Below are 23,979 nucleotides of genomic sequence, written 5' to 3' on the forward strand. Positions count from 1 at the left end.
ACTCGCGTATGATCCCGCATTCTAGCATTTCTGCAATCATTTGGCGTACCTCTTCACGTTCCGAGTGTGACAGCCGGTATGGTCTATATACCACCGGATTAGAGTCCTTTAACTCTATTACCATTTCAGTCACGGTTGTGAATCCGAGGTCTTTGAGGGAGGTTGAGAAACATTCTTTGTAATTATGGAGCAACTTTTCCAATTGCTGTTTATGAAGCATGGAAATACCTTCACCAATATCAGCATTAACCATATCATTGTCAATGTTTACATTTAGAATTGATATAGTGTTAGAACGAGTCGATGTTGCGCCATTGCCAATACGAGAAGTTCTTCTAGTTATAAGCGTATCTTTAGCGAGCATGACGGGCTCGTCACCTAGATTGTGGACAAGTATATACCCTTTACCATCCATAATGTCGACTTCTCCAGGTAATATGTAATACTTTGCCTTTCCGAGACATCTGATCGATTCGGTGACATAAATGTTTCCCGTAAACTCGTACGAGGAACGAATAGGAACAGTTTTTGTCTCTTGCGTATTTACAAGGGTATTACTATCACAGAACAGCCACGTCTTGGATTCTTCGTCTTCTATATCGGTATTCGAGAAAGCTAACTCATCATGCGTTTTAGTAATTTTGATATTAGGTCGTTCGGTAAAGGTATGTCCCAAAAGAACCGGGAAATTAATCAGGTGATCTGCTACTATTAGAACTTCGACATTTTCCTCAATAACTCCTTGTACATCTATGCTGACCACCGCTCTACCTTCTGGTTTATATGGAATATTTCCTAGTCCACGAAGAGTTGGGAGATTGAACGTATTCCAGGTGATTCCAATTTTAGTCGCATCGCTTAGTCTTATTAACGTAGAATCACTACCAAGATCAACACGCGCCAAAATTGAGGTATCATTTACTTTAATCTGAAAAGTGTATATATTCTTGTCATTATCGGAAGCTACCTGCATTACGCTTTTCTCCTTAGTTCCCGTGTTTTTAGGAGTCGTAGCGTTAAATTGGGTCCGCGGACAATTACTCATTGTGTGGCCCATGCGATTGCATTGAGTACATTTTATTATTGGTTTTGGGCACTTAAAACTGGGATGACCGACTTCATTGCAATTAAAACAAGTAATCTTGTTTTGATCCGAGGAACCCTGTTTATTATTGTGGCCATTATTATATGAACGTTTATCTTTCTCACGACCATTTTTATTGTCAGAATCTCTAACTGATCCACTTTTTACAGTTTTGAAATATTTCAAAACATGCTGCGGTTCTGTAAATTGTGCCCCTTGTGCACTTAACCGAATCCCTCTATCTTCTATTCCGTAAATGAGGCAATCCACGGCCTCCTTACCCTTAATTTTGCAGCGATTAAGGAGGTTAATCTTTGAATAATAATAAAGCTCTAAGGATTCTCCAGCACGTGCTTTCCTATTCAGCATCTCCGTTAACAACTCCGCATAATTTTGATTATCAGGGAACGATTCAGTCAGTGTATCTTTCCATTCATCCCAAGTATGTAAAAAGGACGGCAAACCTTGATACCACGTTTTGGCGATACCTACAAGTTTAGGCATCGCGTAGTGTATCGTTTGCTTCTCCGTCCATTCATACATTTGCCTACATTCTTCTACTTTTGCGATCCAAGCAGACACAGTTTGTTCTTTTGACATGGGGTCGAATTCGGGAATGACATTATTAAGGACTGGAAATTTCTCAGGCTGACCAGGAGGTTTCATCCCTTTTATCGCTTCAATAAATGTTTCTAATAAGTAATTATGTCTATCATACCCCAATGATGTCAGATGCTCGGGATGACGCGTGCTGCGCCTCGTGCTATGGCGCCTTCCTCGGCGCCGTAGAGTGCGACTGCTGCTATGGCTGCGACTGTGGCTGCGGCGGTGACTGCGATCCCGGCTAAGGCTGCGGCTCCGCAGGCGGCGGCTCTTGCGCCTACCACGGCAACTGCGCTCACGACTAAGCGCATTCCCCCGGTCTCGACTGCTGTCATGACTCTCGTTGCTGCATGGACGGTGTGGGCTACGGCTGCGCTCGTTGCAGTTTCCTTCTCCTGTTCGATCGCATCGACGTTCTAGGTCGAACCGATTGTGACGCTTGCTGCATGTCTTACGTCGTAGTTCACTCCGGTACCGACTACGACGCTGGCTACGATGTGGTGTAGCGCGCTCACTACGACGTTCGCTTTCGAAGCGGCTCTGCCTCAGGCTTTCAGACTCGCCCCGCATGTTTTTGCGTCGATCCAATGTAGCCAAGGCAGGTGGAGTGTGTACTACTCGACCGGGGCCTTGATCCTCCCTTAGCAAGGGACCTTCACTCTGTTCATTATCCATCCTGGAATGCAAATTTTCGGACATCACTATTCATAAGTTGTAGGTCAACTCTAATATAAAACAATACTAAATTTCTTTTTCCTCGTAAGGAATCGCAAAATACAGCGTAAGAAATTTCACCTCTATCGTTATAAGGAATATAGGAATGGTCATGTGAACTGAGCTTTTCCTCTTTGATATTGCCAAAATGTATATCCGGTCACCCTGAGAATACCACAATATTATTGGGGAGTCGCCCCGACCAAATGTCCGGCGCAAACAGCACATTATAACAATATAGGAGAGTAGCCCCGATCAAATGTTACAATCCACATATACTTTTCATACCGTAACACTATCGGGGAGTCGCCCCGATCAAATGTTACGTATGGTCCGCACAAAAGCACATTGTAGCACTATAGGGGAGTAGCCCCGATCAAATGCTACAATCCACATATAGTTTTCATACCGTAACATTATCGGGGAGTCGCCCCGACCAAATGTTACGCATGATCCGTACAAAAAAAAACACATTGTAGGACTACAGGGGAGGTCCGATCACAATCCACGTATAATTTACAGAGAGCAATTCAGCTTCTCACTAGTTAATAACTCATTTCACATAACCTCAACATTTATTTATTCTTTCTATACTAGTCTTAAATACTTAACCTCTCATCTGCCGAAATACCAGACAGTAGATTTTATATTGAGACTTGCGTTCCGGCTTTCGAAAGGTTAATAAAAGAAATGTGCAATAGCAACAAGAAGTGTGGAGAAAAAAAGAAAGAAAAAAAAAAAACAACAAAAAGAACAATTAGGTACTTTACCTGTTTGTGAGCCGATGGGATCTCACTTCTGAGATATAACGTAGCTTCAAATGAAACCAGGAGTAACTTGCAGGACACTTCTTTATTCCGTTTTTGCACACAGATAATTCACACAATCTTCACTATAATGATAATCACTTCTTACCACGACGACGATCGTAGAACGACTGAGCTGCTTGCCATTCCATTTTGAAGTAACTAACTTTTAGAGAGGGGATACACGATGTGAAGTTCGTTGCAAATGAAATTAATCAATTGAGTGACTATTAAATGGTAACCAAAAGGAAGTGACGTAACAGTTTTGAATAAATTTTGGGTTTAAATTTTGTTCAGGTTTCAAAACCCTACAGATCAATTTGAAAAAATCTGCACATAATCAGATTCCGTGATAGTAATCTCACTTTCACAGTACTTAATTTTTATCATGAAATCCCTTACGCTTTTGAGAAGTATTTACAATATAAACATCAAACACACACTACAAGTCGAAACCCTCTCTACCTTGTCAGATAACAGAAAAAAAGAGAGCACTATTTAGGTATTGTAATTATCAACAATATTGAGACACCAGGTACCACAGTATAGCAAAAGCCTATGGTACTGAAGTGATGATGATGATCCCTCCAGCCGGTTTTGGGTACGGCGACTGCTTCAACTATTGTTCATAGATCTGGGCATAATGACCGTCCCGTCACTGTTTGAATTTGTAGTGGCCAAATATGTGCGGAGAAATATGTCAGAGTTTACTGTCGCGCCTTGGCAGTCTGACAGGAGAGGATGTCAACTTGTAACCCCTATACATAGGCTGGATCGCACCGCTCACTCATTGCGTGTTATGGGGCCGCGCATCTACGATAAGTTACCGAAGGATCTGAAGGATGTACCTACTGATGCGAGTTTCATTAGTAACTTAAAAGTGCTACTCACACAAAGAGCTTACTTAAGCGTTAAGGAGTTCATTGATGAATGAATAGTGAAGTGTTCTGATCTAATTCATATTAACTACTTATTGTTATTTTAATTTATTTGTATCCCATGGATATACAAAATATTTTGAATTAAGTATAGAATTGAAATTGTTTATTATAAAATAATAATGATGTTCAACTAAAATTAATGTTAATAATGTACGATAAATAATGACAATGTATGATAAGTACAAATAAATATATTAATATGAATATTAAGAACGTAAAAAGATTAGCAGTTTACAGTTCGTACCTACTTGTTATTTCTAGGTTGGTGTCTGCGCTGGCGACGGAGTGACGAGCATTACCGCGTCCGGAGTCCTCAGTGGCCGTCAATAGCTGTATTGTGCCGACACGTTAGCAGCACCGTCTGATGACCCCACACTGCAACACAATGATCATTCAATGGCCACCGGAACCCGATCACGAGCGACCATGCTACCGTCTGACCACGTGAGAAGTAATAAAAACTGCCGTCGTAATAGTAACATATAAACGTAGGTATAACTCACTGGTGATCCCGAAACACAGGCCATGGCTTATCTCGGGCGCCAGTCTCCACTCGTACATATCCTTCAATTGTGCATTATTTTATGTAACCCACCTCTGTACATTGTGGAGAACAAATAAAAAGATCTTTATTATTATTATATAACTCAGCCGTTGTAATTAAGTCATGTTGACAAATTGTAAAGTACTGGATTTGTCTGGTTTAGAAAAACACACAAGAAAACGTTAAAACATAACATGACATAGCATCACGCCCCTATATACCCGAAAAGGTAGGCAGAGATGTTTAGTATGCTATGTATAATATGCACCCACTCTTAGCCAGCTATTTTAATGTCCCATATAATAAGGGGGTCAGCCTATTGCAATTATCCGGGCACAAATGGAAAGTTGTTGACTACAAAATAGGCATGATAATTTTTTGGAAGTTTTCAGTTCATAAGACCATGTTATTATACTAGTAGGTATAAAAAACTTTGCATCCTATCTCTGTAGACACCTACCTAGAACAGCATAAAGTTGAACATCCTTAAATAAGTTGACAAATTGGGTATTTCACTGAGTCAAAGATAAATTATAAAATGCTAACCTAGAAATAGAAGCCAGTCTAAACTAAATCTCATTTTATTTTTCGAGTTATTTTCGAATTTAAATTAAGAATTATGCAACAATGAGTACGACATTTGACAGCTTTTATTGATGACGTCACAGGACAGTATTTCCATACAAACTCCAAAGAAAACTTTCGTTTTGACGTTTGGTAAAAAGTATCTCAATTGACTACGTTGTCAAGTAGCCTATTAGACGTAAATACTCAACTTCGGTGGTTTTTTTATTCTTCTTCTTCTTCTATCGTGTGGATTGTGAGATGGATTACCAACCCAATCAACCTTGGTGTCAGGGTTATTATGAGCCGCATAGGCTCCTGACATGACTCATGTAACGACTACGTACTTACATCAGTAAGTAATAACCGGGACCAACGGCTTAACGTGCCTTCCGAAGCACGGATCATCTTACTTTTTGGACAATCAGGTGATCAGCCTGTAATGTCCTAACCAAACTAGGGATCACAAAGTGATTTTCGTGATATGTCCCCACCGGGATTTGAACCCGGGACCTCCGGATCGTGAGCCGAACGGTCAAAACACTGGACAAATAACTTGCGAGGAGAGGGTGCTGCCTACCCTTATGGGGTTACATGCGTAAAGTTATATTGTATGGTTTGTTATGTTAGTCAAAGTTTGTAATATTATCTTTATCTTATAAGTAAATGCGTGTTTAAATGTAGTAAGCGGGATCACAAAGTGATTTGTCCCCACCGGGATTCCAACCCGGAACCTCCGGATCGTGAGCACAACTGGACCACGGAGGCCGTTTTTTTTATTAATCGCTCGTAAACAAAACCCATTTACTACAGCTAGTAGTATACTAATACGTCGACAACAGGTTTCTATTTCGATATCAGGCGTGCGTTCATTAAAATATTCTTCTAATGACATGAAAATCTCGTCGCGCCTGGTGATTCATTCTACGAAAGTTACCGTAGGGTCGCCGACATAGGTACATCACGTTATAGTGTACCACTTTCATATTTACGTAACATGATAGAGTACTTTCTGTTGTTTTATTTAAATCTTTAAATCCATAGATAAGCTCATATTAACTCTTACATGACCATGTAGAGCCATAAAACGTGAGAATATTTTACGGGTTATCAATGCTCATTAACTCATATTATATAATATTCAAGGTGTTAATGACACCGTAACGAATACTGAGGGGAATGACACAGCTCATGATTCTGAGTTAATATCAAGTGGAATTTTCCGTCGCAAAATCTTTTTTTTATAAATATTTTCATATAATTATTATACTTTTACGATGAGCTAAATCATCCCCTTCGTACAAGTACGTACAAGTAGCCATGCGAATTCCACTTGATATCAACCCAGAATCATGGTTTTAAGTTTACGCGGTAAACTCATATCCCCATTTAAACGCGGTAAGAACCCGTTATTATGTGCTTTAATTCAGAATCATGGTGTGAATCATCCCACAGAGTTTTCTCATGTTAGACACAAATTAATCCCTTAGCTGACTACTGCATGCCTGAGTTACACGCAATAGTAGTGGTATTCAAAATAAGTATTTTTTTCCAGAATAATATTTTTTATTTCTCAAACATAATCTATAGTGTTTTCCTCACAGATTCGATCAATAAGACCTTGATGGGTGACCAAGTAGATAAGTACTTACTCGCCGTAGTAGTTGGGGTCGTTTTGCAACCAACCATTCAAGGATTTCTTGTTAAGTTTTCCATTAACTATTCTATATATTATTTCCATCTGATGTTGTTTATATTTTAGTTTATAAGGGACATTTTAAATGTGATGGTACAAGTGTAAATGTAGCTTATGTATCGGTTGTGCAAAGTTAATGAAATTAACATGATTTTAATGGAGGTAATGTGCTTGCCACCATTCACAGGACAATTTATCCTCAATAATACCAATACGAGAGTTATATTCTGGAGATACCACAAATGAGAGGTGCTATAGGTAACACCACAAAAAAAGTTTTCATCTCGAGCTCCTCCGTGCTTCGGAAGGCACGTTAAGCCGTTGGTCCCGGCTGCAGTCGTTAATAACCATCAATCCGCACTGGGCCCGCGTGATGGTTTAAGGCCCGATCACCCTATCCATCCATAGAGAAGGCCCGTGCCCCAGCAGTGGGGACGGTAATGGGCTGATGATGATGATAGGTAACACATTTTAAGAAAAGCGGCCTTGGCTGATACCACCCACCAAGATACATACAATTATCAATAAATATAAAGACAGTTCCTGGAACAAAAAAAAGTGGATGTATATCTTCGGCAATTTATAAATTACCTCACTAATGTCCATAATCCACGATGACCAGTTAGAATAATATTCCCTATCCAAGTTCTCCAAGGTTGCACCTAGCATCTTGTCCCGAGTGTCCTAACCTAACATGTGCGGGTGTAACCGATGAAATATACCGATAGTGCTGTCCAACGCGGTAAATAATGGACTGTTAGCACCTTCCCTATCGCGCCAACGAAACGAAAAAGGAAGAAGTTATTATCATGATTTGTAGCTCTACCAACCCCAATAATAATTACGATGGTCAATTAATATGTTACGTACTTACCTACTTACTTAATATTAAACATAACCAGATCCCTTCGGGTGTTTTCGCACTACAACTGATCCGAATTCGATCCGAGTCCGTGAATGACGGATCCGAAATATAATAGACTTAAACAAATTTGTATGGCAGCTTGCGCACTAAACCCAATATCCGATAATTTTCTACTATCCGCCATTCATTATAATGCGAAAACGTCCTCAGTAATATACCTTAGGAAAATAAGAAAAAAAAAATAGTAAGAGAACATCACTGATTATGATCATGCACATGTTTTAAATGGGTGTCGTCGTCATAGATAAATTATGAAATTCTGATTACTTACTAAATAAAGACAGATCTAAAACTGGCGAAAAACATTTTCTTTTTTCTATTTGAATAACTTATTAATGAATTTAAATCAAGAAGAAGAAGTTCGATATTTAAACAGGTTTTTGTATATGGCGTCACAGTTTGGCTGTTTAATACAAATTCCATAGTAATTCCGTGTTTTAGACGTTTAGTAAAAAGTAACTGATTTAACTAGTTGGAAACTAGTCCAATAGAAAAACTAAACTCGACTAGCCCAGTTTTGTTCTTTACACCTAGGTACATATATACGTACTGACTAACAGATAGTTGAATTCGGTTTCGTGGGAATCATTTATATGACGCACACTAGAACATAATACTCGTACAATATTACATTGTAACTACTTACAGTCGAGTTCATGTATTGTGCTCGACAATTGATCAAATAGCTAAATTATAGAACTTTTACAGTTATACGTTTGGACTTATTTTACTCGAAAATTGTGTAGATACAGTAATATGATATTTATAAGTACTTGAAATTGTGATGACTGTTAGCTAATTCATTGGACGATGACGCGCGAAGTAAAATAGGTAATGTAACAATTACTTGATGTGGATCAAGTTATTTTGTTGTTAATATGAATTACTTAATTAATTCGCACTAAACGATTGGCTTAATCATTCGTTATTCAAATCGCAAAGTTACGGTATTCGTAGATGACGCCAGTTTTCTCAAAAATTGCAAAATGTACAAGATCTAGTACGAGTAAACAAAATACTTTTAAACGAACTCCACCTAGAACCGCATCATCAATTTCCATCATATCAAAAACCTAGTTTGTGATAAAAAATAAATATTAATGGGAATTCTCACAGCTTCTCTACCCAACTGCATGTTAACAGGGTGGCTTATCTGGAAACTCAATAGTCAAACTTTTCAAGACGAATTTCCATCGTCTTCGTCCTATCTAGATGCCATTGTTTACATAATAAAACAAAAAAACCTAAGCTGAATAAGTTCCTCTTTGTATCACCTAAGCTCTAATAATATCGATGGATATATTATTTCATAGACAGTATCTAATTGCTTCGGGGACATCCTTACTTCAATAACAGTGAATAACTATATAATTTTAGGAATTCCCATTAAAAGCTCGAGAGGATAGCAAATAGCGCGAGCAAGTGACTTTGATATAAGTAAGTTTTATAAATGGCGTGTGATCTAGTAACGAAGTCAGTGTGGTGAGAGAGGCTTAACCGCGTCGTCGTTACTCATACAGCGCCGCCAGTGCGCCCGCGCAACATCGCTCGGCCGCAGCGCGACTGTCGCGATTTTCAACACTGAAAATGTTGCTCTTCAATACACTCTAATTTTTCGTGGTAAACGCGGAAAATTGTGGACTAATTTGTTACTTTGCTTTTTGTAAATCGTTCTAAATAAATAAATAAATCAAAATGGTCAGTGGTAATAAAGACCCGAGCAAGCCAAATAAAATCCCACCTAAAAACCGTGAGAAGAAGAGCAATAACTACAAGAGGGCGAACTTGTTCTCGAAAGCATGGTTCGTGTGGATGATGCCAACCTTCTGGCGAGGGTACAAGCGGGACTTGTACGACTCGGACCTCACCAAGCCGAAGGACAGCCATCTCTCAGACCAACTCGGAGACCGCCTCGAAAAGTAAGTCAACTACTTCTGTTTAAAAAGTTATTATAATCTGTTGATTTTTTTTATATAAGTACTTAATTTTTATATGAACATGGATGGATTAGAATTAGTTGTTACACGTATTTAATAAGTTTATATGATTATTACTATGGTATATAAAGTAATTTTATTTTATATAAATAAGTAAATAGGTATCTAATGTAAATTATGATATGTTTTGACGATGTAAGTAATTTACACTGCATAAATGCAAAATACACAAATTGAAAAATCGTGCGAAATACAAAATTATTCCAGTAAACGAACCTAACTATAAAATTTTATAAATTCCATAAGATTTAGTTCTTGGCTGCACAAAGGGTTCACGATCTGTGTTATATCGTAGAGAACTACATGTTAGGCGATTCTCACGCGACACCACGCACCGACGCGACGCCGCAGGCGGACGCGGTGAAGCGGATTTTGTAGCGCCCTGCCGCCGGTTACAGTGATCCGCACGGACAAGCGGTTTGTCCTATGCCAAGCACCGCACAACCGCGCGGTGTACCGCGGGTGTACAGACGATATTCGTGTGTTAGGAATCGTATTATGTTCAGGTTCGCGGTATTGTGTAAGATTCGCCTAAACCTATACAAATAATGAGAACATATTATTTTATGAGAGCATCATATCATAAATCAATGTAGTCGAGAATTATATCTAGTCAGTTTACCTTTAACAAATAGTGCGGCGCGCAAATAATGTCAGCAAATAAATATTCGAATAACATATAATTGCACATTTTTTATGTATAATGTATCCCAGATTATTTATATAAATATACTATATTTTGTCTATGTCATATCCATCTTAGGACTTCGTATTCTGACTGCAAGACTTTAAGTAGGAGGCTATCCGCCTTTATCATTATTTTAACCTGATTAGAAAAATAAGCTTGAATAGGTGTACCTTATGCTACAACTTGTGCCATTTTTCCAGTGCGCTATAAAAATGTCTTTACCAGCAAGCAGTTCTGAACTCAAATCGTCGGTCGCACCGCCCTAGGTACTCTGGTGCAATTTATTTAGGTGTGACTGAGATTTTATCTTTATATTATTATTTTGAAGCATATTTTAATAATATTTCAAATAAAAGAATTTAAAAAGGGACTTAATTTCTGACAGAAAAAAAATGTTGGATAATTATTTCATATGATTAGATACTTATTTCAGAAGCAACATAATCAAATTCCCTTATGACATTTTGGTTGGGTTTATTTTTATTTTTGTCTATTTCTACGTGACTTACTATTAATTTGCATCCATGACATAATTTACTAAGCGTTATTCTAGTGACAATGTTCATTTCTTTCACTGTGCTCAATATTCCTAATCATCAGTTATTGTATAAAATTGCCGTCGTATACTACTTACCTAGTTTAAAGTTCGATTATATATTACGTTTTACTAAGAATCCCAAATTCAAATTACTTATTTTTAAATTAAAGCTCGGTTAAAGCTCAATAAAAATGAGTTCATTTGTTTATCATACACGTCGCTATTTCTGAAACCAGATCAATAGAAAATATGCATTATTTTTTTAATATGACAACGCTACAGGAGCCTCAGTTAGAAACTCCGTCGCGCACCGCCTTCGCCATGGTTTTTTTTCGGTATTTGGATATTTTTTTTAAAGCGAAAAATTACATCTCCTGCATTTTTGAAGAATTCATGGAGTCTATTCCCAGAGATTTTATATCACAAAAGTACACCACAATAATGGATAATACTTCAATTCACGGAATAAATTAAATACTTCTCATACAAAAAAAAAAATTTTAGATTTTGTTATGGGTAATATTCCGCTATTTCACAGTCAATCGAGACCTATTGTTACTATTTCTTATAAAAGTTTATGATGGACGTTTAAAAAATCGCGTTTTTTAAGGCAGCAGTAACTGTCAGTACTATTCAGAGCCGGAGGACAGGAATCTTATAACGGCTTTGATATAGACTAATCTGGGCGTCATCCAAGTAGCGCCAGACGGGGTACTGCGGGGCGGAAAGCAAGAGGGAAACCACTGCCCTATTTTCCCCTAAAAAAGTAGCATGGGGAATGCTACACCGACAAGAGCGTGACTCTTAAATTAGTGATAATGAATTAACAAATAAGTAATATAACTAGTGCGCCATTATAGGAATGATGATAATGATGAATGTGTACCTGTGGTATACCCATGTGCCATAAATTGGAATATTTTTCTTTGCAATTACAACATTGTGCTAGTACTAGGAATAAATCAATAACAGGTATTATAATAATGATTTACAATATACGCACAAGTACAATACATGGAACACATTAAATTGCAGCGTATATCACCGCAAGGTTCATTCCAGTAAATAATGACATAATAATTTGTATAAATTAATAAATTTGTAAGTCATTTAATTACGTCAAACGGTAATCGTAGATCTAGAAGAGCTTTTTTCGCACCTCAGTATTTCCAAGTATATCATTAGTGTTAATTGTTATATAATTGAGTTCATTATGGCCCCGGTGTTTTACCGGCTGGTAATTATCATAATGATAATACGTAACTATACTTATGTCGTTTAATACAATGAAATAATCGTCACAAAAAATCCTAATCATAAAATATTGATTGACAATTTCTAAACGAGTTTTTCGAGATTAACTGGCCTTTTACGTATTTATAGTAACTCCCCAAAATTAACCTCACCCCTCTTGGAAAGAACAGTACCTAAACATATATTACTAGTAAGAAAAAAAAGACTGAAAAAATCGTTTCATGTATAGGGACCCCCCAAATTTTCAACATTTTGAGATTTTTATTATTTATCTTTCTAGTATACTCTATTTTCGTCCAAATAATGTATTATCGTATGTGTACATATAATAAGCCTCACTTATCTAAAAGCTGTTTCTTTATAGTTATCTATTTTAAGGAAATAATAAATATGTCTTTTTTAACTACTAATAAGTAAGCATCACATGCCATGCATATATCGATATATATACCTTATTGCATTACCCGACTCATCAGGTGTAGATATAAAGTAGTATAAAATGTATAGCGAAATCGTGGCCCGGCCTCCCTGTGAATTATTAGAATAGAATAGAAATTGTTTATTATAAAAGGACAGCCACACAAAACAAGAAAAACATTAACGAGGATAACATTATTTAACATTTTCACAAAACACGCAACAGTTTATATTACAATGCCTGATCCCGACGCATCGGGCCCGATGGATCGCGTAAGACCTTATAACACATAAGAATCTTCAAAATAGTTGTGATTACGTAACGATAATATTGAATATAGTCACACCTTAACTTACACCCAATCACAAGCCGACATACAACGCTAGATTGCAAATAATTCTGGTTTCAACAAGGGCATTTTTTACATCCTATACACACTTTAAAGGCCAAGTACACTAGTTATCATTGAATTTAATAACACATTAGTATATTTTAAGTTTTTATTCAACTAAGTTCCAAAGATCACTTTAGAGAACATAAAAACAAGGTGTAAAAGTTAAACGTGGAGTTGAAGTTAAGATATGACGCAATTTAAAACGTAAATTACCTACTGCTAATATCCTAAACGTAGTATTCCTATAAAAAATTAGGAATGACGTTTTAAGACATAATAGGTAAGTAAATTACATTGACGTAAAAAAGAAATAATCCTGAAGTGGTTTTTCCAATAAAAATACCGTGTGAACTTAGTTTCGTATTCAAATGCTAACTTAATTAAACATAATAATCGCGTCTTCTGAAAATTTGTAAAAACATGAATAATGCACGATTATCAAGTCTCCCAAGCAAAACCCGTACATAATTTATGGGCACCTGGGGATGTGAGTTCTATAGATAGATTGCATCTAACACAATGCACATTCCTCTTCGTGGAAGGTGCAAAAACTGGACTGGCATCCCTTGTCCCTAGTTTATTTATAGACTAAGTTCACATCAACCGTTCTCGGGGGCATTTACCTCTGGACATGCCTTTTTATATGTACTATAAAGTTTTATGGTATTGCATATTAGCTTTAAATAGCTTGCTCATTAGCGGGAACTAGTCTGTGCGATGCCCGCATTGCCCGCGCACCGCGCCTGCGCCCGCGCCGCCACCGCCGCCGCCGCCCGGCGCCTGCTCCCGCCAGATTTATCCTTCAGTCTAGACTCGGCATAGCTCCTCCACCCTGTAATTACGCTGCCTGCGTAAGTTTAACTCCACTTCTCAGAATAACTTAACGACCTGCATGCAGTACCGTGACTGCCGCGTACCTAATATTAAGTTGCATTACTAATACCTACGTACAACTTAAAAGAGAAAGTAGTCGTTCTAAATACCTACTTGGGATATTATCATTTGTATCAATAAGATCAAAAGTTTTATTAATTTCATGGTATCTGACATGTAGTCTAGCTCAGTACATCCATCTACTATAAGACATTCTAAATCACGTGATAGTCATTGGCCGGAAATGTAACCAGTATTCTGAGTTAGTATTAACGGCGCATGTTGCTATGTGCTTATGCCGATAGACAGCTGCCGCCCCGGTGAGACCTGTCCTAGCGCGGACCTGCACCGCCGCCGGCGGGACGTGTGGCGCCGCCTTAATACGCGAGACTCCTCCAGTGAAAGTACTATTAAAATCCACACTCAAAACCACGCAACTCAGCATAAACACAATCATCACGTGATAGACCACAAAAACAGCTAGGTCTTCTTGCTAAAACAAATACCAAACACCCAAATTATACCCGACCAACATCCTTGAGTTCTTCCTGTATTTCTTGCCGAAATATTAAAGAACAATGCTTGTTCAAGATCATTGTTACACGTTACGATACAAAAACTGCACGAACTAAAACTTAATTAGTGATGCGTTCTACACGCTAGATAATAACAATAATAATTTACGATCTATATGTAACATGTGACTTAATGATTTGTTAAGTGGTTTCCAAAAAAGAACTCTACAATTCCCATTCGTGAGTCAGTAACGATAATGACTGGTGTTCCAATATCTTAAACACCTGTAAATTGAATCGATTGACATAAAACACGAATTAACATAACGATATATTAACGACAGATTTAATACGTAATGACTTATGTGTAATCAATGTGGAACGTGCCTATTATGGGTAGATAGATAAGTACTGCGTTTAGAGATTAATTTTAAATGACTGTTGGAGATTCCATTTTTAGATCAAAGCAATATCGGTGTTAACCGCATTAAACCGCCGCACCCCGGTCGCGAGCATGATGTAGTTTGTTGTGTATGATAATATTATTATTAATATGAATACCTACTAGAGGTAGTAAGTATCTATCTATATCTATATATCTTACTCCCCCGACCTAAACTTTAACAAACGGTGCTTCTACTGAAGATGCTCCTGCCACCTTTGTAGAACAAGCGAGAATTGTAGCCTTAAATTAACGTAATTATGTTAAATACAAAATAACATTAACGGGTAACTTACGTCCCCCTACTGGACACAAGCTTGTACATCACCCTTAAGCCTCATACTCTCCGGAATGTTTAGTTTCTTCGTAAATCACACGTTGCATTATAGGATTATGTATACCTGAGTTCCAAACTAAATTATGATTTCAACTTATTTTCTTCTTGGTGGATTACCAAACCCATCAACCCTGGTGTCAGGGTTACTATTGAGCCCCCAAAGGACCCTGACATGGCTCATGTAACGACTACTTACTTACATTCAGTAAGTAGTAACCGGTACCAACAGCTTAACGTGCCTTCCGAAGCACGGACCATCTTACTTTCGGACAATCAGGTGATCAGCCTGTAATGTCCTAACCAAACTAGGGATCACGAAGTGATTTTTGTGATATGTCCCCACCGGGATTTGAACCACGGCCATCCAGATTGTGAGCACAACGCTCAAACCACTGGACCACGGAGGCTGACGGTAACTTATTTTGAAATTAGTTTATTTTTAGACAAAATCATGTGCTATTATTATACCTACAACCGGCCAATTTGTTTGCAACGTCGCGTAGCGCGTTGTTTTCATAGAAATGAACCACCAGTTGACGTGATGACCATACTAAGGTCAACTAACTCCATAAGCCAAGGACGTGTATATTTTTTTCTTTTTAATAAATTCGCTATTTTTTTTTAAACAGACAAGTCATACGATGCCAATGACTCAGCCATCGCTCGTTTCATTTCGCAAGAGTCTAAAGTATTACCAAATATATTTATCAAAATGATCAACATACACGAGTCTGTTGAGCTAAAATCGAACGTGACGCGATCATTGCCTACACCCGGTAAAAACCCCATGTTAAAATAATTAAGAATCTCACCCATATATTAAATATTAGAGGCATTAGTAGTTATCGCGTCATCTGCCATCATAGCTATGAAGAAGCGTGATGAAGTATGACCAATACTTCCTAAACTCCCTTATACTATTATGAGGAGGCCTGTGCCTTTTATAAACAAATAAGTTTATGGTAAAAAAATAACTTAAAGTGCAGTTTTCACTAACACAACGCGACGGCGATACGGGCACCACCTATCACGTTGGTCTAACAGAAAGCTCAGTAAGGTGTGGGTTTTTAGTTCATCTTGCGATGGATGTACCTCTGACTATCCCATTGGGATATAGTCGTTATGTTGTTATGGTAAAAAAATGCAGATAGCCGATCCGCATCCCCATCAACCCGTCACGTTAAAATCACGCGCATAAACTAGTCATCGGGGCGTGCAAAACGTGCGCATATCAATAACAATCGCATATAAACACAGGATTTACCATTAGCATTTTGAAATTAATCGTAAATTATACCTTTAACTATGTAAAGGAGATGTTTATCTGCTTAGGATACATCATGACTTCTATACTGTTGATAAAATTGCATATACGTACCAATTTTTCATTTAGGGAAAAAACATACTTTTAAGCTTTTAAGACTTTTAAGAGAATTTTCAATCGAAAAAGTATAGAATATAAAATAAATAAAAAAACACAATGAAGATCATGAATTTGGCAACAGAAAAATCCCCTTGATTAACTTAGACACATGATCTGAATCATCCTCCTCAGTATTCGTTACGATGTCACTAACACTCTGTATATTATAGAATACTTAATTACAAAAGTACCTAGTAATCACTAACAAAATCATACAATATACACACGATTGTTCATGCATTTATATACTTCAATGGCTATAAACATATAATAATAACGTTTATTTCCACACAAAAAAACTTGGTACTGTGCATTACAAAATTTCTTTAATAGTAATATAATTTATTTATATGATCCAATCTTAGTGGACTGAGCAATAAACGTTGTAAGGTATTTAATGAATTACCTTTAAACCGCCCAAAAGGGCCCCGAGATCACACCGACCGTTGTTTGACTTGCGCGAGCATCGACATACTCAGCTTTGTCCTAGAAACACACTTACAAATATTGCCTCTAAATAACCAAGCTGCCTATTTCTTTTCTGAACATAATAAAATGACCTGTCTTGGCCGACTTTTTTGGTCAAATATTTCTAGGTACTTTGGACGTAAAAGTTATGGACTTTCAGGATCATCCGTCCTTCAATGAAGGTTGTTCGATCATCCCTCCCACCAGAAAACATAAGCTGAGCCACAAATCGTCAGAAGTCTCACATACAGTCACTAAGCGTTACTTGTGACTAATAAACTGTTTCATTCTACGTTACCAAATCATGATTTTCTAAGCGACGTGGTAAGCAACATTGAACAGTTTTTTGGCGCAAACCATGCATCGAACGCATGGTACAAAGTGTTGTACCACATAAGACGCAAATACATTTACGAGCTTATCACCTTAACAAATTAATGGTAATAAAAAAGTAACATAGATGATACCACTGTTTGTTCGGCTGGTAAGTACGACAGTCTTATTCTCGGAAACGCCAACTTGATAAATAAGTACCCATAAATGTCCGGTCCGGTACAATTTTAGCACTGCAAAAACATAACGCCTTATTTGAATTTCAATTCACAATATTTGAGCAATTCCAAGAGCATTGCGACACAAGCAAGCAGGTACTAAACAAACCGATAATAAGTTGTTTCTTGAAACCTATTTTGATAAGGATGTTGCAATGAAGAGGCATTGCCCACGACCATATGGAGACCATGTCCTTGAATAATAAGCATTTAAAACTTTACGTGAAAAATAAAAGACCATAATTTGCCCCTCTACCACCTACTTAGCAGAAGCATCAATTGAAAGTACAAACACAAATACAAACTTGAAATTTAACCGGCAAGAACATTAATTGAAAAGTTTTAGTAGCCCTTAGAAGTACATAGAACATAATAACATAGTGTTGTGATGTAGTCAATATTGCGCGTGACAAATGGTCCCCTGTGTCGGTGTTTGTTTGACAGTAGCCCATATTGCACAGAGGGAGCTTCCTGTCCAATTCAGCCGTAGCGTTCCGGGTAATTGTGATTACATGCCTTGATGCCTTCTCATTGGGTAATGTGGACGATGACGGCGAGTTCGATAACTGTCCCGTACGCCGCAGGAACCGGACCGTCATTAACCAATCAAGACGGTACTTTGGACCCGTTTGGATGAACGCATTCACAAATATGCTTAAAACGTGTTCTTATCAAGATATTAGTTTTCACGCGCCCATCCACGCGCGAGCGGCTGCGTGCTGGTTGTCGTCACAGTACGGCTAAATAGACACACGCACCCAAGCATCTCCATGTATTTGTTTCGAATATCATGCAGGAATAATCTGACAATTTTTCAATTATTGGATACGCAGTATTCAAGAAACAATTCTGCCTTTTGAACGACAGTCGATATCAATCTACAATACAAATGTGTTTTCTCGAAGTCGTACTTAGTTTATGTAGAAGAAGACTGTATGCTTCTGGCCGACAGATTCCATAAACTCGCAGTTCTTCCAGCACCATTGTAAAAGTTAATGATATCAGTTTTCTTCATCTTGGATGCTATAATAAATCCAACTTAAATTGGCCGATGTTACAAGGGAACAACGAAATTGGGTTGCCGAATTTAATACCAGCCTTCATCAGTTATTAAAACCTACGCGCTATGCCAAATTGGGTAGTTGATCAATTATTAAAACGCAATGGTCCTGGCCTTAGGGAATGGAGCTCCTCGGACCCACTGCAGTTGGACCATCAGAAAGTAACAAAACAAAACACCCTTCCAGAAGAACAGCACGAAACACCTACAATATTACAATTATTACAGCACCTACAATTAAACAAACACATTCGACTTTTAATATCAGGGAATAAAAAAATAATTGCAACTTTTCGTCGGTATAATTGGCAACATATTTGTGAGGAAAAAAATATATCGCTAAAAAATACCCAGCGGTGTGTTTCAGTGGCGAGTTTGTGGCACGGTGTAAAAAAACTAGGTACTTATGCCATTTATGAGTTTAATTGCTTACTTGTTACACAAAAAACATTTAGGTGCACTATACTTATAGGTAATTATAAACAAATGACTGTCAAAGGTCCGTTAGAAGTTTATTATGCTGATAATTAATAACGGAATTTAAAAGATAAGAAAAATGTAACCACTCATTTAGTGACATTTTGATATTAATGGTGGTATTAATAAACGAATCTCAACTGAGACTGCCCTCAAGATCATGCTCAAGTCTCGGTTTTTATATGAAAACTGTCACATTGACATGATCCTGAGGGCAGTCTCGAAGTTGAGATTAGTTTATTAATACCACCCTAGGTGTAGTTTCACAAAAGTTTCCGCTCTATGCTTGCTCTACGTAAAGAAATTCCAGCGTCGTCGTCGGCCGTGATCCGCTAGTCACGGTTACCTAATAAGATTAGTAATTTGTTTATACTCGTAGATATGTGTAGTTGACTGACATTGATCTGCAATTAGTTTCGTACACATTTCGGCCAAACACGCAATTCTAGTTCCAGCTATTTACCTATTCAGAATAACATGAATATTTTTCTTATTATTTTCCTTCTATTTATACATTTTATTATATTTTCTAATATAGGTATTTTTCTTTATTATTTTATTCATTTTACTAATTATCAAGGGCTTATAGCGGCTCAATAATAACCCTGACACCAGGGCTGATGGGGAGAAGAAGATTTTACTAAATTCTATTTTTGATAAAACTAAAAAGTTCTATTCTCCGAAAAGTAATTCACGATTAGAACTGCAAAAAGCTTTTTACGTAGCTGTGGGAACGGTCGTCATTCGCTTGAATTTACAGATTCGATCTACAGTAAAGTGAAAACTGTTGTAGTGAAAACCTACATTTGAATTCCTTTAGGTCAGGAAATAATAAATCATTACGTATCAGAATATAGGTTCAACATCATAGTTCTTGCATGCTTGTGTGACTATGACTAATTCAATAAAAACATTATAGATTAATATTAATAACAACTGCGGTTGAACATTTTTTATTCAAGTTTCATAGATGTCACAAGACAATAGTAAAAAGCTTACCTTTTTCAAAATATATAGTGAGAAAACATTGAGATTTTCCCACAACAAGGTTTATCCCTTGCATTAGGTAGGTATATCCCACATAAAGGTCTTCCGTCTTCAAACTCTTAATACACTATTACTGATACAAGCTCAAAAAATCTGCAATATGTACAGTTAAACTTTATTTAAGTACTAAATATATAATAAGGTATACATTGTCGATTTCAATCAATATTCAATACCAGTTTCTTTATAACTATTTCAAAAATCTACAAGTAGGTAACATCAAAACATAACCTTTCAAATTATTTCATCATAATATTTAATGTAAGTACCTACTTACCATCAAAATTTGGTTTTTAATATTTACTTACTAGGTACGCTATTTGGTGTGATGCTCTGTCGCGGAGCCACCATCTCCAATTCATTTGAAAACGATATAGATTACTGTACGTACCATGTACATAGTGTACGTGAAAAGATTTTATGTGTACGTGCTATAATTAGAAAGAAAACAACAAATCAAAGTGGCTTCGCTGGAGAGCATACTCCCCAGCGGAGCCACTCAGTTTGCATACTTCGAGATGTTTTCTTCCTGTAAATTGAAGTATAGTTTGATGTACGTACTACGTACATAGTGTACGTGAAAAGATTTTATGTGTACGTGCTATAATTAGAAAGAAAACAACAAATTAAAGTGGCTTCGCTGGAGAGCATACTCCCCAGCGGAGCCACTCAGTTTGCATACTTCGAGATGTTTTCTTCCTGTAAATTGAAGTATAGTTTGATGTACGTACTACGTACATAGTGTACGTGAAAAGATTTTATGTGTACGTGCTATAATTAGAAAGAAAACAACAAATTAAAGTGTATATGACGGCATGAACAAAACGTGAAGCGCTGAAGATTTTAAGAAACAATCTCCTTGCGAGAACTTTTTTATCTATGCACAAATTACTAAGAGAACCTATTTCAGACGAACGTCTCTCATACAAAACAAAGAGCCTCAGAATTTAGAGTATGACACTTGATTTGACATATAAAATTATATTGCCACACGCAAAAATAATTGTGGGGTTGCCATAGTAATGATATGGCACGGCGTGGCAGTAGTGATAGCTTTAAATTATTTAGATTACTTTAAATTTTGATGACAAGGTTTGGTGACGGATCGGTACGGCACTGACAATTTATGTCAAATCTGTCATAGATACACGGCCGGAAATGTTCATACAAAAAAATTGTACCATAGCGCAAATGTACCGAGTTTAGAAAATGACAGCTACTTCACCCCTCTCCTACTTCATTTCACCCCTCTGCGATCTTCCGCCATCTTGGGACAATCTTAGGTTAGGATATAAACATAGACACAAGGACAAGCGCTGCCCGCCCGGCGTCCTAACCGAACAAAATTCAAAATCAATCATTGTTTCATTGTAGTTTTATAAATGTAAGTGATCGAGTGAAATTTGCATTGAATAAATTCCGTAGTTAGCCTCTCAACTAGAAAACTGTGATATCCATACAGTATGAGTGTAAGATAATTATTATTATTATTATTTATTTAATTTTAAGATAACATAGATCCAGATAAGTAAGCGAAAAGACGAAAAGACGCTATATTTCACCAGTTTCCTAAAAGTGAGCTAGGAAGAACTCTAGAAGTGCAGAAGTTACAGTGTTTGTGTGATGACAATTTGCGAAGGCTTAGGACTACTGGGAACAATTGTGTTTGCCATGCGGATTGCACAAAGACATTTTTATTAAAAACTTTCCGGGTCTCTCAAGATTAGCAGTGTTATTATAAACAAAATATTAAAGGGTACAGATGTCTCTAGATAAGAGAGTTTAGAGGAAAGTTTGCCATTAATGCAAAAAGGCATATTTAAAGTAATAATAATAAAGCCCTATTTCAGAAAAAAATCCATAAAATATAAAACAAAATTAAAAAATAAAATGTTATACAAGTAAACTGCAGTCTTTTTTTTATAAACCTTGTCATCAAAATTTAAAGTAATCTAAATAATTTAAAGCTATCACTACTGCCACGCCGTGCCATATCATTACTATGGCAACCCCACAATTATTTTTGCGTGTGGCAATATAATTTTATATGTCAAATCAAGTGTCATACTCTAAATTCTGAGGCTCTTTGTTTTGTATGAGAGACGTTCGTCTGAAATAGGTTCTCTTAGTAGTTTGTGCATAGATAAAAAGTTCTCGCAAGGAGATTGTTTCTTAAAATCTTCAGCGCTTCACGTTTTGTTCATGCCGTCATATACACTTTAATTTGTTGTTTTCTTTCTAATTATAGCACGTACACATAAAATCTTTTCACGTACACTATGTACGTAGTACGTACATCAAACTATACTACAATTTACAGGAAGAAAACATCTCCAAGTATGCAAACTGAGTGGCTCCGCTGGGGAGTATGCTCTCCAGCGAAGCCACTTTAATTTGTTGTTTTCTTTCTAATTATAGCACGTACACATAAAATCTTTTCACGTACACTATGTACGTAGTACGTACATCAAACTATACTACAATTTACAGGAAGAAAACATCTCCAAGTATGCAAACTGAGTGGCTCCGCTGGGGAGTATGCTCTCCAGCGAAGCCACTTTAATTTGTTGTTTTCTTTCTAATTATAGCACGTACACATAAAATCTTTTCACGTACACTATGTACATGGTACGTACAGTAATCTGTATCGTTTTCAACTGAATTGGAGGTGGTGGCTCCGCGACAGAGCATCACACGCTATTTGAAGATTATGCTGACACACTGACATTATAATGTAATATGTGCAACTGCAGTTACTGGCGTGAGCAAAAATACGAATATGACCATGGGAACGTCACACCTCTTCTACTTAATGTTATCAGATATTAAAAATATATCTGTGTGGCCAATTGTGGGTACGGTGATCGCTATGCCTTTAGTAATTTTAGGATTCCGAATGACAAAAGGAAAAATTGAACTCTTAATCGTTTTATTCAACAAAACGCACCTTGAGAAGCTACAGCTTTCAACTTGCATTCACCTATTTGGAAAATCACAATGTCCATTGTATTTAGGCCTATTTCGAAATATGGTAGTATATGCAGCGTAAGCGCAGTATCCAATGGTTGAAACGCATCGTTTTGCCGAGCAACAACATGACTCGGATGTTCTAGAACATAATGCAGACTACAATTGGTCAGTTTAGTGGTCTCGTAAATCTTCGGCGAAGGCGAACAATTCGAGTGTGAGGCATTCCCTCCCGCAGACGGCGACGGCGGCGCGGCGTGCGTCTGCGCACGACAGCATGTATCTTGGCACAAAGGCCTAGAATCAGTGCTGTGTGAGTGTATAGGAAGTACTAATAAACTGCGTGAGTCCCTTGTTAACGCGGCACTGCACACTCAGTGTTAATGCTTACTCACACTTCACAACATTTGTTATCTCAATTTTTCTATTAAACTCAATTAGATTACTACCTTTATGACAGTATACACAATGACTCTGACCTACATAATAATATAAATGTAATCGCCTGGCTCTGTTTGTATCGGAAATTAAAAAGCGAGAGGACTGTATACAAATGAACCAGAACATTGGGCCGTAAAAAAATATTACGAGTCGTTCCACACTCATTATGTACCTGCACGAAGTATCGTTACACCGGAGATATCCGAGCTGAA

At 37.2% G+C, this 23,979-nt stretch overlaps 1 protein-coding gene across 2 annotated transcripts in view; it reads left to right on the plus strand.

Annotated features, from left to right (window-relative positions):
- The first annotated feature begins 9,365 nt into the window (after positions 1-9,365).
- The window catches only part of LOC126382012 (ATP-binding cassette subfamily C member 4-like), a 36,562-nt gene continuing 21,948 nt past the window's right edge, over positions 9,366-23,979 (plus strand). For both annotated transcript variants that reach the window (XM_050031695.1, XM_050031696.1), the window contains exon 1: positions 9,366-9,796. In XM_050031695.1, the coding sequence (XP_049887652.1) occupies positions 9,573-9,796 (224 nt within the window). In that variant the 5' untranslated portion in view covers positions 9,366-9,572. The remainder of the gene's footprint in view (positions 9,797-23,979) is intronic.

Source organism: Pectinophora gossypiella, chromosome 3 (genome assembly GCF_024362695.1).
Source record: "Pectinophora gossypiella chromosome 3, ilPecGoss1.1, whole genome shotgun sequence".
NCBI classification, from domain to species: Eukaryota; Metazoa; Arthropoda; class Insecta; order Lepidoptera; family Gelechiidae; genus Pectinophora; species Pectinophora gossypiella.